Source organism: Colossoma macropomum, unplaced genomic scaffold, assembly GCF_904425465.1.
Source record: "Colossoma macropomum unplaced genomic scaffold, Colossoma_macropomum, whole genome shotgun sequence".
In the NCBI taxonomy this organism is placed as follows: domain Eukaryota; kingdom Metazoa; phylum Chordata; class Actinopteri; order Characiformes; family Serrasalmidae; genus Colossoma; species Colossoma macropomum.
Genome location: NW_023494798.1, coordinates 26637501 through 26653142, shown reverse-complemented (window position 1 = coordinate 26653142; position 15642 = coordinate 26637501). Strand labels below are relative to the sequence as shown.

The 15642-nt window shown below is 38.6% G+C and overlaps 1 protein-coding gene across 1 annotated transcript in view; it reads left to right on the top strand.

Annotated features, from left to right (window-relative positions):
- Window positions 1-15642, top strand: part of LOC118818427 (potassium/sodium hyperpolarization-activated cyclic nucleotide-gated channel 3-like) — a 125984-nt gene that overhangs the window by 45642 nt on the left and 64700 nt on the right. The window contains 1 exon segment of the mRNA XM_036585682.1: window positions 14607-14768. Within this exon segment, the coding sequence (XP_036441575.1) occupies window positions 14607-14768 (162 nt within the window).

Below are 15642 nucleotides of genomic sequence, written 5' to 3'. Positions count from 1 at the left end.
TTAGTAAGACTGGCTATGTACAAATATTAGACTATAACACACAGAGAGAGAGAGAGAGAGAGAGAGAGAGAGAGAGAGAGAGAGAGAGAGAGAGAGCATGGCTCGCAAGAGAGAAAATGCACAAAAGTGCTTAAAATGTACTTCAGCATATTCCTTCAAGTCAACTTGATGTTGCATGTGAAAATCAGCCTGATTCCACGTCCAACTCCTTTCAGGTAACGGACTTCTAGTCACAGTTAACCCCGTCATGTAGAGGCTGTACTTTAGCCTGGCTAGCTCTCACTGTGAGTTATTTACATGCTTCAAAATATGCTACATTATAGCCACCAAGACAGTCATTTAAAAAATATAGGTGTGAATTTACCATTTGCAAAATTATGACTGACACTCCTCTCAGCCAATCAAAATCATCTCTAAATATTCCTTTCTCACTTCCTACACTTATGCACGTAATATTGTACTATTATTAGAGTTTGAAGTACAATAGGAAGAGTCCCCTCAGTATTTAACATTGCTTTAACTAACTCTAGTGTCAGCTTTAGCGTAAGCTGAAAGGGTAGTGTCCATTTCTAAAACCTCCTTCTAATTATACATGAAAACCTGCCACAATTATTAATGTACGTGTATCCATAATCCATTTTTGTTGGCTTTAAATTGACCTGCATGCGTAGTTTACCACTTCTTAAAGATGTATATCTGCACTGACCATCTTGTAAAGGCACTTTTATGGTATAAAACCATGTTTCAGAGTGAATCTAAAGAAATATCTGTTCAATTGCTCTCAAAATTATAGATGGCATTGTTATGGGAGTATGAGAATGTGGCCAGACATATCTTCCACTTGAACGTGGTTAACTATGTAAAACTTAGTTATTTTTCTCTGTCTCTTACATGACAACTACATAAACAGTAAGTTTCCTTTCTGGAAGTGTGCTTTCTGACTGGTTAATATTTACAGTCCTGTGGAACGCTCTTTTTGGTGTAATTTTAAGAGAACAGAACAAAGCGGTCCAATCAGAATAAGCTCTGTCAGGCTTGGCAGACCAGTACTAAGGAAGAATGAGTATGTTAACTTTATTAAAGCAAACGTTTTTAGCATCTGATACCATGATATACTCAGAAAGCGTTCTCCTAGCATTATATTCAATGGGAGAAGTTAACAAAGATGACGTTAGTGGGTGGGAAAATGACAGACACTTATGCGAGGCAGTTTGATTTTGGTGTGTGGAGCTTTGGAGGCAGGACCATCTGTATTTGTTTATTGTGCGGAGGCAGAGAGTCCATCTCTATTAATATCGGCATCTGGGAACGTTCAGATTTATGGCTTACGCCGCCCCACTGGATGTGTGCTGGATTTTGAGGGAATGATCCGATATGCCCGAAAGGTCCCTAGGTACATCAGTGGCAGAGAGTGCCTGTCGAAAGCCCGCAGCCCTCCACTTCAATTCTTCATATAATCACACGGTCATAAATATAGAAATGCCACCAATGAGCCATTCTGGATTAATTTTCACACAGTGACCCGGCACCTTGGTCAGACTCTGGTCTTTTTGAGATAACCAAGGGATGAAGAAAAGGTTGAATAGCGTATTATGGGCCGTACAAAGAGACTTTGGCAGTTGCAGTGACGAGTCCTTCAGAAGGCAAATGTGCCTTGTGTGATATTAATACGCTCAGCAGGCCATCTTAAAAGACTCTTACATAAAGAGTATGTAAATCCAGCACACGTCCATGGCTACTCCATGGTAGGAAATGACTGAAGCAATTTCTTTGGCTAAGCCAAGCCACAATACCTGCCCCCCCACCACCCCCACCCCTAACCAGAAACTGGCCCACTGGTTCTGTCCGAATATATGGTCTGAGCTACAATGTGTTCATATGTTCATTTCTTCTAACTGAAGTTAAATGGGATAATATGTTAACACTTTCTTGCTACATAACATGATGAGTAATATGTTACAAATATATAGGAACTTCATAACAGCATAATATAAATAATATAAAATTACAAAACTAGCATAAGTGTTATCTTGATATACACTATATGGACAAAAGTATTGGAACACCTACACATTACACCTACATGAGCTTTTTTGACCTGCCATTCTAAATCCATAGGCATTAATATGGAGTTGGTCCCCCTTTGCAGTTATAACAGCTTCCACTCTTCTGGGAAGCTTTCTACAAGATGTTGGAGAGTGTCTGTGGGAATTTTTGCCCATTCATCCAGAAGAGCATTTGTGAGGTCAGACACTGCTGTTGGACAAGAGGGCCTAGCTCACAATCTCTGCTCTAGTTCATCCCAAAGGTGTTCAATGGGGTTAAGGCTCAGGGCTCTGTGTGGGCCAGTCAAGTTCTTCCACACCAAACTCACCAAACCATGTCTTTATGGATCTGCACTGGGGCTCAGTCATGCTGGAACAGAAAAGGGTTTTCCCCAAACTGTTCCCGCAAAGTTGGAAGCAAACAATTGTCCAAAATGTCTTGGTCTGCTGAAGCGTTAAGATTTCCCTTCACTGGAACTAAGGGGCCTAGGCCCCTTACACTACTCCTCCCAATGCTTGGCATTGTGCATTATAAATATAATTTATGGTAAATAACAATGTGTAGGAGATATTTTGTTCTATGCAATTAGTTGTTGTACTCTGCCCATCACAAAGCACATTAACATAACTACACAGTAGTTTATCTGCAGTTGATCTGCTTTCTGGTTAGTATTTACTGTAAGGGTATATTTGGTTTCATTTGAAGAAAGACAGAACAAAACCATCAAATGTTAAAAGCAATGCCATTTAACAGCCAAATGTGTGTTTGTCTGTTTGATTGATTGGTTATATTTGTAATGCACTTTTGACAATTGCCTACTCCTTTAAGTCAAGCAAAAAGAATTGCTTATGGTTAGTTGTTTGGCATGTCAGTCAAAAGTCTTATGCTTGTCAGAGTTGCTTTTTGGCTACACTGAGCGATGAAACCTACAACACTTTCTGGTAATAGTCAGATGTCTGACTGTCCACCACACCACCTGCCTTATATATGGTTTGTTGGTCGATTTTGGCACCGTTACATTGCAACACTTTAGTTCCTCAATCCATAACATACATATTCATTCTGAAGTACAATAATTCATACCAGCCATTGAATGATAAGTCTTAAGATCGATAACAGAATTATAGGCTTGTAGTTGAAAGGGTTAAAATAGACTCACCCACTATTCACCAACCCGCTATTTCTGCTTCCTTTTTTGGCAGATGCTGGTGTCCATTGTGATGTGGGTTTTCTATAAAGGCACTTGCCAACTCATTTGGCTTGGGTGCAAGAGTAAACATCTGATGGAACAGCACCCCCTTTCTGTGTGGTTGTCTTTGTCTATAAGACAGTAGTAAAGAAGGGTAGATAGAAAAGACGTATCTGGAGGGAACAGGAGCACATAACAAGCAGCTTATCCATCTGTCATTGATAGTGTTGAGACACCAAAGCGCTCTTTTTGAAGCTGCAAGAATGAATTCTAAACACAAGCGTGTCAGTCTGTTCCACTGTGTGAGTAATTTTCTTGGAATTCTCATGGATCAATCACACCAAACATTCATCATCATTAGCAACAGTGACAGCCACCAACAGATGCTTCGACATAGTTATTTTCCCCAGCCTAGACTGGCATATCCCTCATTCAGTGCAAGATGAGTCAGTTTATGCACATAGACTAAACAAGCTGTGTCATAGCGTTATGCTAAAACAATCCGCCTTGGTTCTGCTGACTCTGGTCAGACTCTGGATAACTTTCTGCCTTTTTGTTTGTTGTGTGATTTCTGATGCTGACGTTGTAAGAAAATCAGGGAAAACAAGATTTATTCACAAGATCAACAACATAGACCTGCCTAACAAATCTTTCTCATGTGGATTTAAAATGACTAAAGGAGATATTTCTGAGAAGATTAGATGTAAGATAATTTGCTTGCATAAGGAACGGGAAAGTCGAAGCAGAATAAGTGAGAAAAAGGAGTTTCCATAACTGGAGCTCAAAAAATGATTAAAAAATATTGAGAAAATGAAACTCCTAACAACCACCTGCAAGACCTGGTAGACCACCAAAACTGTCCCAGTCAGATAAACAGTATTTAAAGTGCTTGTCTTTAAGAAAGAGGAGAAAATCAAGCTCCACTCTTGCTTCAGTTTAAAAAAAAAAAATCACAGGAGTTTCTGAACGCTGTGTGTCCAGCGTAGTCTGCCGAATGCGGCCTTAGGTGCTAATGTTACTGTTATTGGTGGTGTCTGTGCTGTGATTTGCTTGTAAATTATTTGTAACAGATAAATTCAAGGCATTGGAATATCTGTAAATAGCTTTTATCAGCAGAACAATCATTGTCTGTGTTTACATGCAAAGATTTTTGCTAATCTGATTGAATACATTCCCATTATAGATTAAGTCTGAGGTGTTTATATGCTCACCCTACTCAACAATGTGATGAAATTCGCCATTTACACGCGCACTACAAGTAATCCGATCCAAAATTATGCGCATGCGTAGAGTACCACTTAGTGTAGACGTTACCATGACAACAAGCATCACGTGAGTCTAGTCAGAGTGAGACGAGTAGCTGTGTGTTACCCGAGTTTTCAACTGCCGCATTTTTGTTTTTAATTGCTTTAAAATTATGGCAGACTCGGGAAAACTTACTTCACGTGTACTTATTAAAGAAGACTTTTAAAGTTTTAAGCATAAACTTTGACATGTAAGTACTAAAAATGGGGCATATTCTGACATTATATAAAAACAAACGTGTGTGTGTGTGTGTATGTGTCTGGATGTGTGTGCGTGCCTGCCCTGTATGCGAGTGTGTTGTCTCATCAACCTCATTAATCAAAACTCAGCTGGTCAGCCACTCTGTGAAGTCAGACCTACTGTGGTCTCCTATCAATTAGTTACAAAGCCTGGGTATCCATCATTTTCACTCATTTTCACTGCGGTTCATCTGTGTGTGTGTGTATGTGTGTGAGAAAATGTGTTCTCACTGCTGGAAAAAACAAAAAAGTAACTTTACAGGAAAGAAAAAATATTCTTAACTTTCAAGTTCAGGTAACAGGAATTTACTGAAAGTCATTTGGATCATTAAAGGACCCTGTTGGTCCATCTCTCATGAATTTTTAAACCAGTGTAAAGGGCACTTGGCAGTTTTAATTTGTAAAAAAATAAATAAAATGACAAAAAAAGCACAATTTTGTTTTGACAGCAATAATATGCAAAATTGGATACTTAAAACTGATAGTAAAAGTTTGTGTGTGTATGTGTTTGTGTGTGAATGTGTTCAATTGTGTTGAGAGTGTGTGTTTTTGTGAGACAGCGCAGAAGCAGAGTGAGAGAAGGAAAATGAGGAGAATCTCTTTAATGGCCTCCATGGTTTTCATGATTTATACATTCCTGGAACAGCCTTTCACCATTTGGAGTGCTCCCACGGACAGAGATGCATTAAACTTAATTCCTCAGGCCTTTAATAATGACTTTATAATAACCCCCATATCAAGCAGGATTTCAGCAATTTACTAAGAGTATTTTACTTTCTAATTGAGCCAAAGTCTGTCCTCACTTTGCGTTGCTAATTTATTAGAATTGAAGATCGAGGAGAGAGAGGGAGAGAGAGAGGGAGAGAGAGAGAGAGAGTCTGTAGATCACTCCTTTAGCTGAACCCAATGATGTGTAATGCCTCCTGCTCTTTCATATTGCCGGTTTTTATCTGGAGATTTGCATGACATTATGCCTGCCTGGATGGAGGGAGTGCAGCCTTGTGTAGGAGTTTACACGTAGACATGTTTCTACATAGACATACACTATATGGACAAAAGTATTGGGACACCTACACATTACACCTACATGAGCTTTTTTGACATCCCATTCTAAATCCATAGGCATTAATATGGAGTTGGTCCCCCTTTGCAGCTGTAACAGCTTCCACTCTTCTGGGAAGCTTTCTACAAGATTTTGGAGAGTGTCTGTGGGAATTTTTGCCCATTCATTCAGAAGAGCATTTGTGAGGTCAGACACTGATGTTGGACGAGAGGGCCTGGCTGGCAACCTCCATTCTAGTTCCCAAAGGTGTTTGATGGGGTCTTGGTATGCTGAAGCATTAAGATTTCCGTTCCCTGGAACTAAGGAATCTAGGCAACCCCTGAAAAACAACCCCATAGCATTATCCCTCCATGTTTCCACTGCTCCAGAGTACAGTGGTGGCGTGCTTTACACCACTCCATCCGACACTTGACATTGTGCTTGCATGCGCCTGCTCGTCCATGGAAACCCATGCCATGAAGCTCCTGGCGCACAGTTTTTGAGCTGATGTTGATGCCAGAGCAGGTGTGGAATTCTGCAGTTATTGAGTCAGTAGAGCGTGGGAGACTTGTATGCACTATGTGCCTCAACACTCGGCGGGCCTGTTCTGTAACTTTATGTGGTCTGCCACTTCATCACTGAGTTGATGTGGTTTCTAAATCCTTCTATTTTTGAATAATGCCACTTACAGTTGATCATAGAATATCTAGGAGGGAAGAAATTTTACAAACTGTTGCACTTCTGACGTCCTGTTACAGTACCACACTCAAATTCACTGAGCTCTGTAGAACGACCCATTCTTTCACAAATGCTTGTAAAGGCAGAATGCATGGCGGCTAGGTTCTTGATTTTATACACTTGTGACAATGGAGCTGAATTCACTGATTAAGAGATGTGTCCCAATACTTTTGTCCATATAGTGTTCATTGACAGTTAACATTGCAAATCAGAGGGGCTACAGTAATAGTTTATGGACTGACTGTTTTTCAGTTGCGAAAGTGACATGCTGCAAATGAGCACTACACTTTAAGACACAAGTTCTTAAAGAGTTTAAGCTTGGTAGAGCTGTGGGTTTATACTCTTGGGCAAACGGGTGCTGAATGTCACAGGGTTGGCACCACTGAAGGGAACATCTTCAGTACTTTTAGTTACTGTACACTTACAGAAAACAGGGTATGGAACTGTCACTAGGGCAGTACCCCTCTTGTTACTGGGGTGGTAAACTCAAGAGTACATCTCAGTACCTTAATTCAGGGAACATAACTGTACCATAAAATTATATTTTCTAAGTTGTATTGACTCCACACACCCCGTCTCGTCTCCAGGCTTTTTATTTTATTGTTCTGTTTTAAAATATTGGGTTATGAAAAAGTACAAATACAAACTTTTCACTTGGGAAAAACATATTTAAGGTACACAGTTGGACCTTAAAACCACTGTTGTACCTTTGAGGGAACATTTTTTGTTTGTACTTTGTTTAATGAAAAATGTACCTGCACAGAACCTTTATTTCTAACAGGGTAACATGTTCTGGTGCAGTTACTTTTTAAGTTGCATACTTTTAAGTTGACTCCATACACCTTGTCTTGACTCTAAGTTTTCTTTAAATGCTATAAGATGTACAGATATGTCCCTTTCACATGTCTTATACTTTTAAAACATGTTTAAGACACAAAATTTGATATTAGGGATCATGCTGTGAACAAAAGTGACTAAGACACTTGACATGACTAAACATTATTATTATTTTTTTTTACCTTCTGAATGGAATCTTTTGGTTAAGGGTGCCAACCTGGGTTTGTTCTCAGAAGCAGCTCTGTGGAGATTAGCGTTTTCTATTTTCTAACACTCAGATTCAGCTTTGCTTATTAGCTAATGAGCTGAATCAAGTATGTTTAATAAGGCAGAACTCTAAAGTTTGCAGAGCTGTGGCCTGGAAGAAACCTAGTTTGACATCTCTGCTTTAGGATGCAGCTCCTGACCAGTCCCTTGTCAGGCACTTACTATAGACTGCATTTATAATATATTACATAAAATACAAACAGAATACATTACCAGAGACTTTTTATGAGATTTTGATACATTGTATGTCCAAAAGTTTGTAGACACTGATTCGTTTGACTTATTCTGAAATCAATAGTGATAAAAAAGGAGTTTGTCCAGCTTTCACTTCAGTAACACTCTACTCTTCTAGGAAGGGTTTACACTAGATTTCTGAACATTCCTGTGAGGATTTGATGGCAACCACAAGAGCATTAGTGAGGTCAGGTACTGTTGTTAGTTGATTGATTGGTTCTGGATCACAAACGCCACCCCAACTAATCCCAAAGGTACTGGATTCATGCGCATTCACTCCAGAGAGCGTAGTTCCACTGCTCCACAGCCCAGTGCTGGGGGGCTTTTTATCCTTTTAGCTGATGCTTGGCATTGGACATGGTGAACTTAGGCTCATGTGCAGCTGCTCAGAGTGCCCCGTTCTATTGGTTATACCTTTCAATGGTGATTGCACAAGCTTTGTTTGCACAATTGAACACCTGCACCAGCAATGGGTGCACCTCAAAGTAGCTGAATTCACCAATTAGTTTTGTTGGTTTTCTAAATGAAAATAATTTAACATGGGAAACATTTAAAGGCAGCAATGTGCAAATCTGCAATTTCTGTTTATTTAAGTTTAACGTATTTGTGGGGGGACATGCAATATAAAATGTGCCATAACTTTTGCACAGACTGCATTTTATGTTTTACATATTCCCAATATGTTAAATTAAGTAAATAAGCAGTAATTATGTATTTCAATGTGCAGATGTCAGTTCTCTGTAGAAGATAGGTCAACTTATAATTTGATGGGGGCGGCCAAACTGACTGTGTGATGTCTATATACTCATTGGTTGGACCATGCAGCCACTGCTGCTCTCTCTGGATGTCATTGATGGAGGTTGTATACATCTAATGGATGAATATAATGTTATTGAGTTATTGTGTGTATTGAATACACTCTAATGAAGCTTATTTTTATCAACTCAAGTAGCTATAACAAAATGCACTGCTTTAAATAGAAAAAGATCTCAAATTTGAGCAAATAAGACATACAGTTCATTGTGATTAGCTACAGAAATCAATGTGATTAATCATGATTAGTTGTTCTAATCATTTCCCAGTCCTACTTATTTCACAACATTTGAATACAGTGGTGGCTTGTCCTTCATGACAAGCAGTGTCTCTTGTAAAGTACATGTAAAGTAGATTTTACATGAGGTCTTTTTTAAGTCTGTAGACAGTGACTCAGGACCGTTCTTTATTTCTACTGTCCAGACTCTCTCCCTGTTTTTCTTTCTGTTCCTCTCTTTTTATTGCATCATGATAATACAATATGAAGAGATAAAGCACGAGATTGACTTTGTCACGCAACACTTCGTAATTAATGCACACACAGAATGCCGCTGCAGCTAGTTAGCATTACAGAACAGCGTTTTACTTCCAGCCGGAGGAGCTGGCGTCGGGCGGGATTGCTTTCCACACAGATAATGTGTTCACAACAGAGTTTGAAAAGAGGGTGCAGCTTTCTGCAAAACAAACCGTCGGCGCGTGCTGGAGCCCAGCTGTGGAGGTGGGGACGGGGAGAGGAGTGTGGGAGTGTGTTAGGTAGATTGAGTGAGAAAGGCGCAGTCGGGCGGACGACTCTGCTCGGATGATGTAAATGCACCCGTGGCTAAACGCTTTGAACGAACGCCGAGAGAGACAGTGTGTGTGCGTGTTGTGTGTGGCGGGGTGGGGGGGTGATTTCTCTGTAGCTTGACGTCTCCTCTCATCCGAGAAGAGAGGGAACTTTCCATCCTGTGCACACTTGGCTCTCGTCCTTATGAGCTGGGGATTGGTATCTCACTCGATGAACAGTCTGCAAGCTGCCTCCATGGCTGCCCATAATGTCTGACATTATAGAATGCAAAAGTCAAATGACATGTTTTGTTGATTTTCAAGGGGAAATTTGAACACATCCTCTTTGGAGAACTTAAATATAATTTTTTTTCTGCAAATTTTGGTGCTCAATTTAGTGCATTTTTTTAAATAAAACACATCATAACATGTAATTATTTCATTTTTGTAATGTTAGTCCAACTGACCAGACATTCATGGACGTAAAAGTTCAAAGAGTATTTATTATTATTCGCATGGGTCAAAGCCAAAACAGCAATCAGTCCGAGACAACAATACCACAAAGGGGAATCCACAGACACAAAATGAGAAACTGGTCATAAACCGATCAGAAGATCAGACAAAGAAATGAACGCTCAGTATGCAGCCGGTTAGGTTGGCAATACTTCACCAAGAACAGGTATTTATACATGGTGAAGTAACAGAGGACAGGTGACAACAGTTCAATAATCAGGTGATGTGGATCTAGGAGGTAATCTGTGATTGGTCGAGTCCAGAGAATCATGGGAACTGTGGAGTGTGGAGTCGAGGGCAGCAGGGGAAGGACCTGAAGGCATAACAATTTTAAATAAAACATAAAATACACATTGTGCCATAACTTTTGCACAGGCCACATATTAAGCTTAGTTTTTTCCTTAATATGATTAACTCAGCAAATAAGCAATAATTGTTCATCAAAACGTGCAGTGTGTCCTCCGTAGAGGATGTGTAACTTATTTTCACTTAGAAAATCAACAAGACGTTTAATTCACCAGTGGCGCCCAAACTTTCTATCATCAGTGTGATAACAAAACCTTGTATCTCTGAAACAGTAACTTTATAGGTGAATGTCGAGTTGGGCTCCACAACATGATCAAAATGATATATTGTAATTATATTGCTGTACAGTGGTATCAAAAAGTATTGGTAAATGTTAGGTTACTTTGTAAAATGTGTAACAAAATGATAGTTTGTTTCAGAGCGAAACACATCGTTTTGACTAAGGTTTCCATGTGGGTTTATAGGAGAACATTTAAATCAAGCATGTACAACCCGAGCCACAAAGGGCAAAGGCAGCTAAGCTAATTGTCAAAAAACAAGTGTTTAACAGACAAAGGTCTGTCTTACAGCAGAGAATGCTGTGTCAATAGCTATGTTCATTTCTAAAAGACAGGTCAAAACAAATAGCAATAGCAGGGACAACAACTTTCAAAATAAGTCGCCCTCTGTGTTGATCAGGGGCCTTAGTGGGTAGGTATTTCTGATAAAGTGGCCACTGATTGGAAGTATATGGTAGGTGTTTCTAATAAAATAGTCAGCAAGTAAAAGTAATAAGATGTTTCTAATAAAGTGGCCACTGATTGGAATTATAAAGCATATGTTTCTGATGAAGTGGCCACTGAATTGAAGCATAAAGTAGGTATTTATAATAATTGGCCAGTGAGTATATGAGTATATTTAGCCCACAATTCAAATTATTCAGAAATTGTGAATGGTGTGATGGCTGTACATTCCCTGCTGCTAAAGTAGCCCATATCTCTTTGAGTGCTGGCATGCATACACAAGAAATAAAAGAAAAAGCATATGGACTGTAATCACACTGGCAGCAGTTGGCAGGTGCTAGCACTGGGCAAGAGAAAGGAAAAGCAGGAGGCAGCATATTCTATAACTGAAGCTGATTTATGAGGCACTTCTGTTGCCTAATAACAATAGAGCAAGTGAGAGTATCCCTCACAGCTATAAGCTTTTAAGCAGTGTGTTTTTAAAGGCCGTTGAGTGGCTTTTAATATGGAGAGATGCAGTTAACAGTGCATGCCATGGCCTCAATGGGATTAAGTAGCTTTAAATTGTGGAGGCCATTAACACCCAGCACCCTTCGTGAGCGTCCAGGAGATTCCCAAGGGGCAGTTATCATTAGGATTAGCAGACCTTGGCCTTCATCAGCATGCTCTCTCTCTCTCTCTCTCTCTCTCTCTCTCTCTCTCTCTCTCTCCATTTCTTCTCTTTTGCCTTCTTTTCACTTTTTTCCCTATTTCTCTATCTCGTTCTATTTCTTTCTTTCTTTCTTTCTTTCTTTCTTTCTTTCTTTTCATTGTGTTTTGATTACCCTGTATTCTGAATACATAACAATAAACTGATCTTGAATCTTCCTGTCTCTCACCCTCTTCTCTGTCTTTCTCCTTTCTTTTCTCTTTTTTCTCTCTTGCTCTTGCTTTTTTCTCTCCTTCTCTCTCATTCTTTTTTATATTCTCTCACCATATCTCTCACCATTTTCTCTTCACTCTCTCTCTCACTCTCATCTATTTATCCTCTCTCTCTTTCTCACTCTCTCATCCTCTCTCTCTTTCTCTCCCTCTCTGTCTCATTCTCTCTTTCCATCTTTTCTTTAGCTTCTCTCTAATTCTCTTTCCATCTTTATCTTCTCTCTCTTTCTCTCTTTCTCTCTCTCTCTCTCTCTGTTCTCTCTTTCCATCTTCTCTTATGTTCTATTTCTCTCTATTTCTTTCTTCTCTGTCTCTGTCTTGTTCTATTTCGTCCCTCACTTTATTTCTCCCTGTCTATCTCTATTTTCTTTCTTTCATTCTTTCTTTCTTTCTTTCTTTCTTTCTTTCTTTCTTTCTCATTGTATGTTTGATTCTGCAAACATATAATAAACAATAAACCAATCTTGAATCTTCTTCCCTCTCATCCTCTTTTCTGTCTTTTTTTTCTTTTCTTCTCATTTCTTTTGCTCTTGTACACTCTCCATCTCTCTACTTCTCTTTGTCATTTTCTCTCCCTTTTTTCTTTCTCTTTCTTCCATTTTCTCTTTACTCTCTCACCACTCTCTTCTCTTTATTCTCTCTCTCTCTCTCTCTCTCTCTCTCTCTCTCTCTCTCTCTTTCTCTCTCTCTCTCTCTCTCTCTCTCCCTCTCTCCCCAGTCCTCTGTTGTTTTGTTCCTCTGTTGTCGTTGTTTAAGAGATTCATTAGTGATGTGATAAAGCCACCTTGTTTCCCAGCTGACTATAAGCTTTATTCTCACCTCATGGCTCTGAAGTGACATTTTACACACGTGTGCACTTAAACACAGTCAGAGTGCACAGATCCATTAGTGACATCTGTAAAAAGAAAGAACAAGAACAGCGATTATATAAGTGTGGTTTGGTCATTACATGCATAGGCTTGTTTGTGACTGAGTACACAGTGGCCTAGAATTGGAAGCAGATTAACAGAAACATAAACTGACCCGTTACAGGACAAAGCTTACACAGCACAGCCAGGAATACGACCTTGAACAGGTTTAAAAGCCTCCAATCCTGAAAGGTCGAAAAAGGACGTGCACATATATTAGCATATTAGCAGTATAATTTAATAAACACTGAAAAAGGTGATGCATTGAATTTATTTAAAATGTTTCAGAAATTCCCACATTAGTATTATTATATTACACAACATTAAATGCTGTAAAACATCTAACATTTAGTTGATGTTAAATATATAACATATAAACATTAATATATTATTTTAGAAAATAAATACAGTTTCATCTTTCAGTTTGGCAATAATTCTCTTAATGTAATGCATTTTATTTGTGTGTCAATTATGTGCACATTTGACTCAATTTGGGAAATATACAATTCAAAGGATGAACTGTAAAGCTATGATGTCTGTTAATACATATGCAGTCATATGCAAAAGTTTAGGCACCCCTGGTCAAATGACGTTTTGTTGAGTGAAAAGAAGGTAATAATTACTGCACATCTTCATGCAGTTACTGTTTATTTGCTGAGTGTAACATATTTGATAAAAAAACCACATAAAACATGGTAAATGTTTTGGCACATGTGATATTTTATATTGTATGTATGTTCTTCCAATACATAAAACTAATAAATAAATTGAAATTGTGCACAGAAAATTGCAGAAAATGCTATATATATATATATATATATATATATATATATATATATATATATATATATATAAGTTTCTTTACTGTAGAGGATGTGTTAACTTATTTTCTCTTAGAAAATCACACAAACATGCTACCAGATGAATTTTATATTATTGAATACAATGGGCCTCATTCACCAGTCACTTGCTAAGTGTTTTCTTAACTTACTGATTGGTTGTATAGTGTAGTGGGTGACACCTCAGCCTTCTACGCTGTCGACTGGGATTCAATCCCCCCCCCCGGGCAAGCACCCTACACTATACCAATAAGAGTCCTTGGGCCATACTCCTAACACTACCTTCACCTACCTGTGTAAAATGATCAAATCGTAAGTCACTCTGGATAAGAGTGTCTGCCAAATGCTGTAAATGTAATTAAGGAAGGTCCTATGAAAACATCAGATTCATGACGTGTTCTTAAAGCAAAGAGTTGTTCACACCTTTGTGCTCTTCAGTGTATGTAGATTCTGTTCTTACCTAAGAACAAATCCCAAATAAAAAAACATTGGTGAATGTCAGAATCTTCGTGAAAACTGTGTAGGTTGGTTTTAAGAAGAGATATTTGGTCAATGAGGCTGATTGATTCCAAACATTTGAATAGTAGTGCACATATGTTTTATAAGTGATAAATCATATTGGAAATTGTACTGTCATAAGTAAAATGCCCTTAGCTTAGTTTACATTCTACCTACTTGGAATCATCTTTACAAATTTCGCCAATTCCACATGAGCATCACATTCCAAAAACAGAACAAGGCTTCAACTTATACAGAGATTCTCCTGCTACATGATCAGAACATAAAATATCTAGTAATATCTACAGTTTGTATAGTTTACTCATAAAAGAAGATCAATAAATGCAGTTATTCAGCTAGAATGCTGGGACCTATTAGGCTTAAAGTGGAAATCACGAATACTGATCTTCTGTTTGTTCCCCAGATTTTCCATATGACCTACGACCTGGCCAGCGCGATGGTGCGGATAGTGAATCTGATTGGTATGATGTTGCTGCTGTGTCACTGGGACGGCTGCCTGCAATTCCTGGTGCCCATGCTGCAAGACTTTCCCGCTGACTGCTGGGTCTCCAAAAACAAGATGGTGGTGAGTGTTTTCCAGCAGAGCCTGTCTTAATCACATTTCACTGGAGTCTGAGCTATCTCATCTTCATCTCATCTGATTGGGTCATTACTGAGCCTCCGTACGACCACAAACTGAGAGAAGAGAAAAAGGCCGTCTTTTGTGACGTCTCATTTTGCTCAGTGTTATGTATTCACATGTTGTTGCAGTCGAAACAAGACCTCATATCTCCAAAACAAGCTTTTTTGTTGCTCCATTCATCATTAAATTTTAACACAAGGTAAAGGGTAACTGGAGTTTTCAAATAATGCAAAGAAATGAAAAACGCTTTAGTGACAGTATTCATCTCAGCAAGTGCTGTATTTGGCAAGGTGTGTTAATAACTCGTCACTAATGATCCGTTCCATTCCTTACTGTCATAACTACATAACTATCGTATTAGTTTCATAGTACTCATTAAATAATCAACAGTAGTTATGGAAAAATACACCTTAAACGTAATAACTGCAAAAATTACTGTAAACGTAATATGGCTGTCATGATCACTCAGTTAAGCTTAATTACTAGATAACAAACAATGATTTACTGAAAGTTGCCTTATTAATGATTATCAATTAATTCACACTTATATGCACAAAGTATGTATGTAAACATACTGTTATAGTTGACGTTGGGACAGAACCTCTCCAATTTTGTTGTCTTTCAGTTTTTGACATAATTTAAAAAGGCCGTTGATCTGTGTGTCATGGTAAAGTTTCATGGTGAACAGGCCAACAGAAATGGCCCAGATTTGCTTTTATTTTTCCATTTTTTACTTCTATATAAGTTAAAGAAGTTTTTCTTGTCCTGTAAAGTTACCTTTTGGAGATATGAGGTTTTGTTCCGACAGCAGAGATAT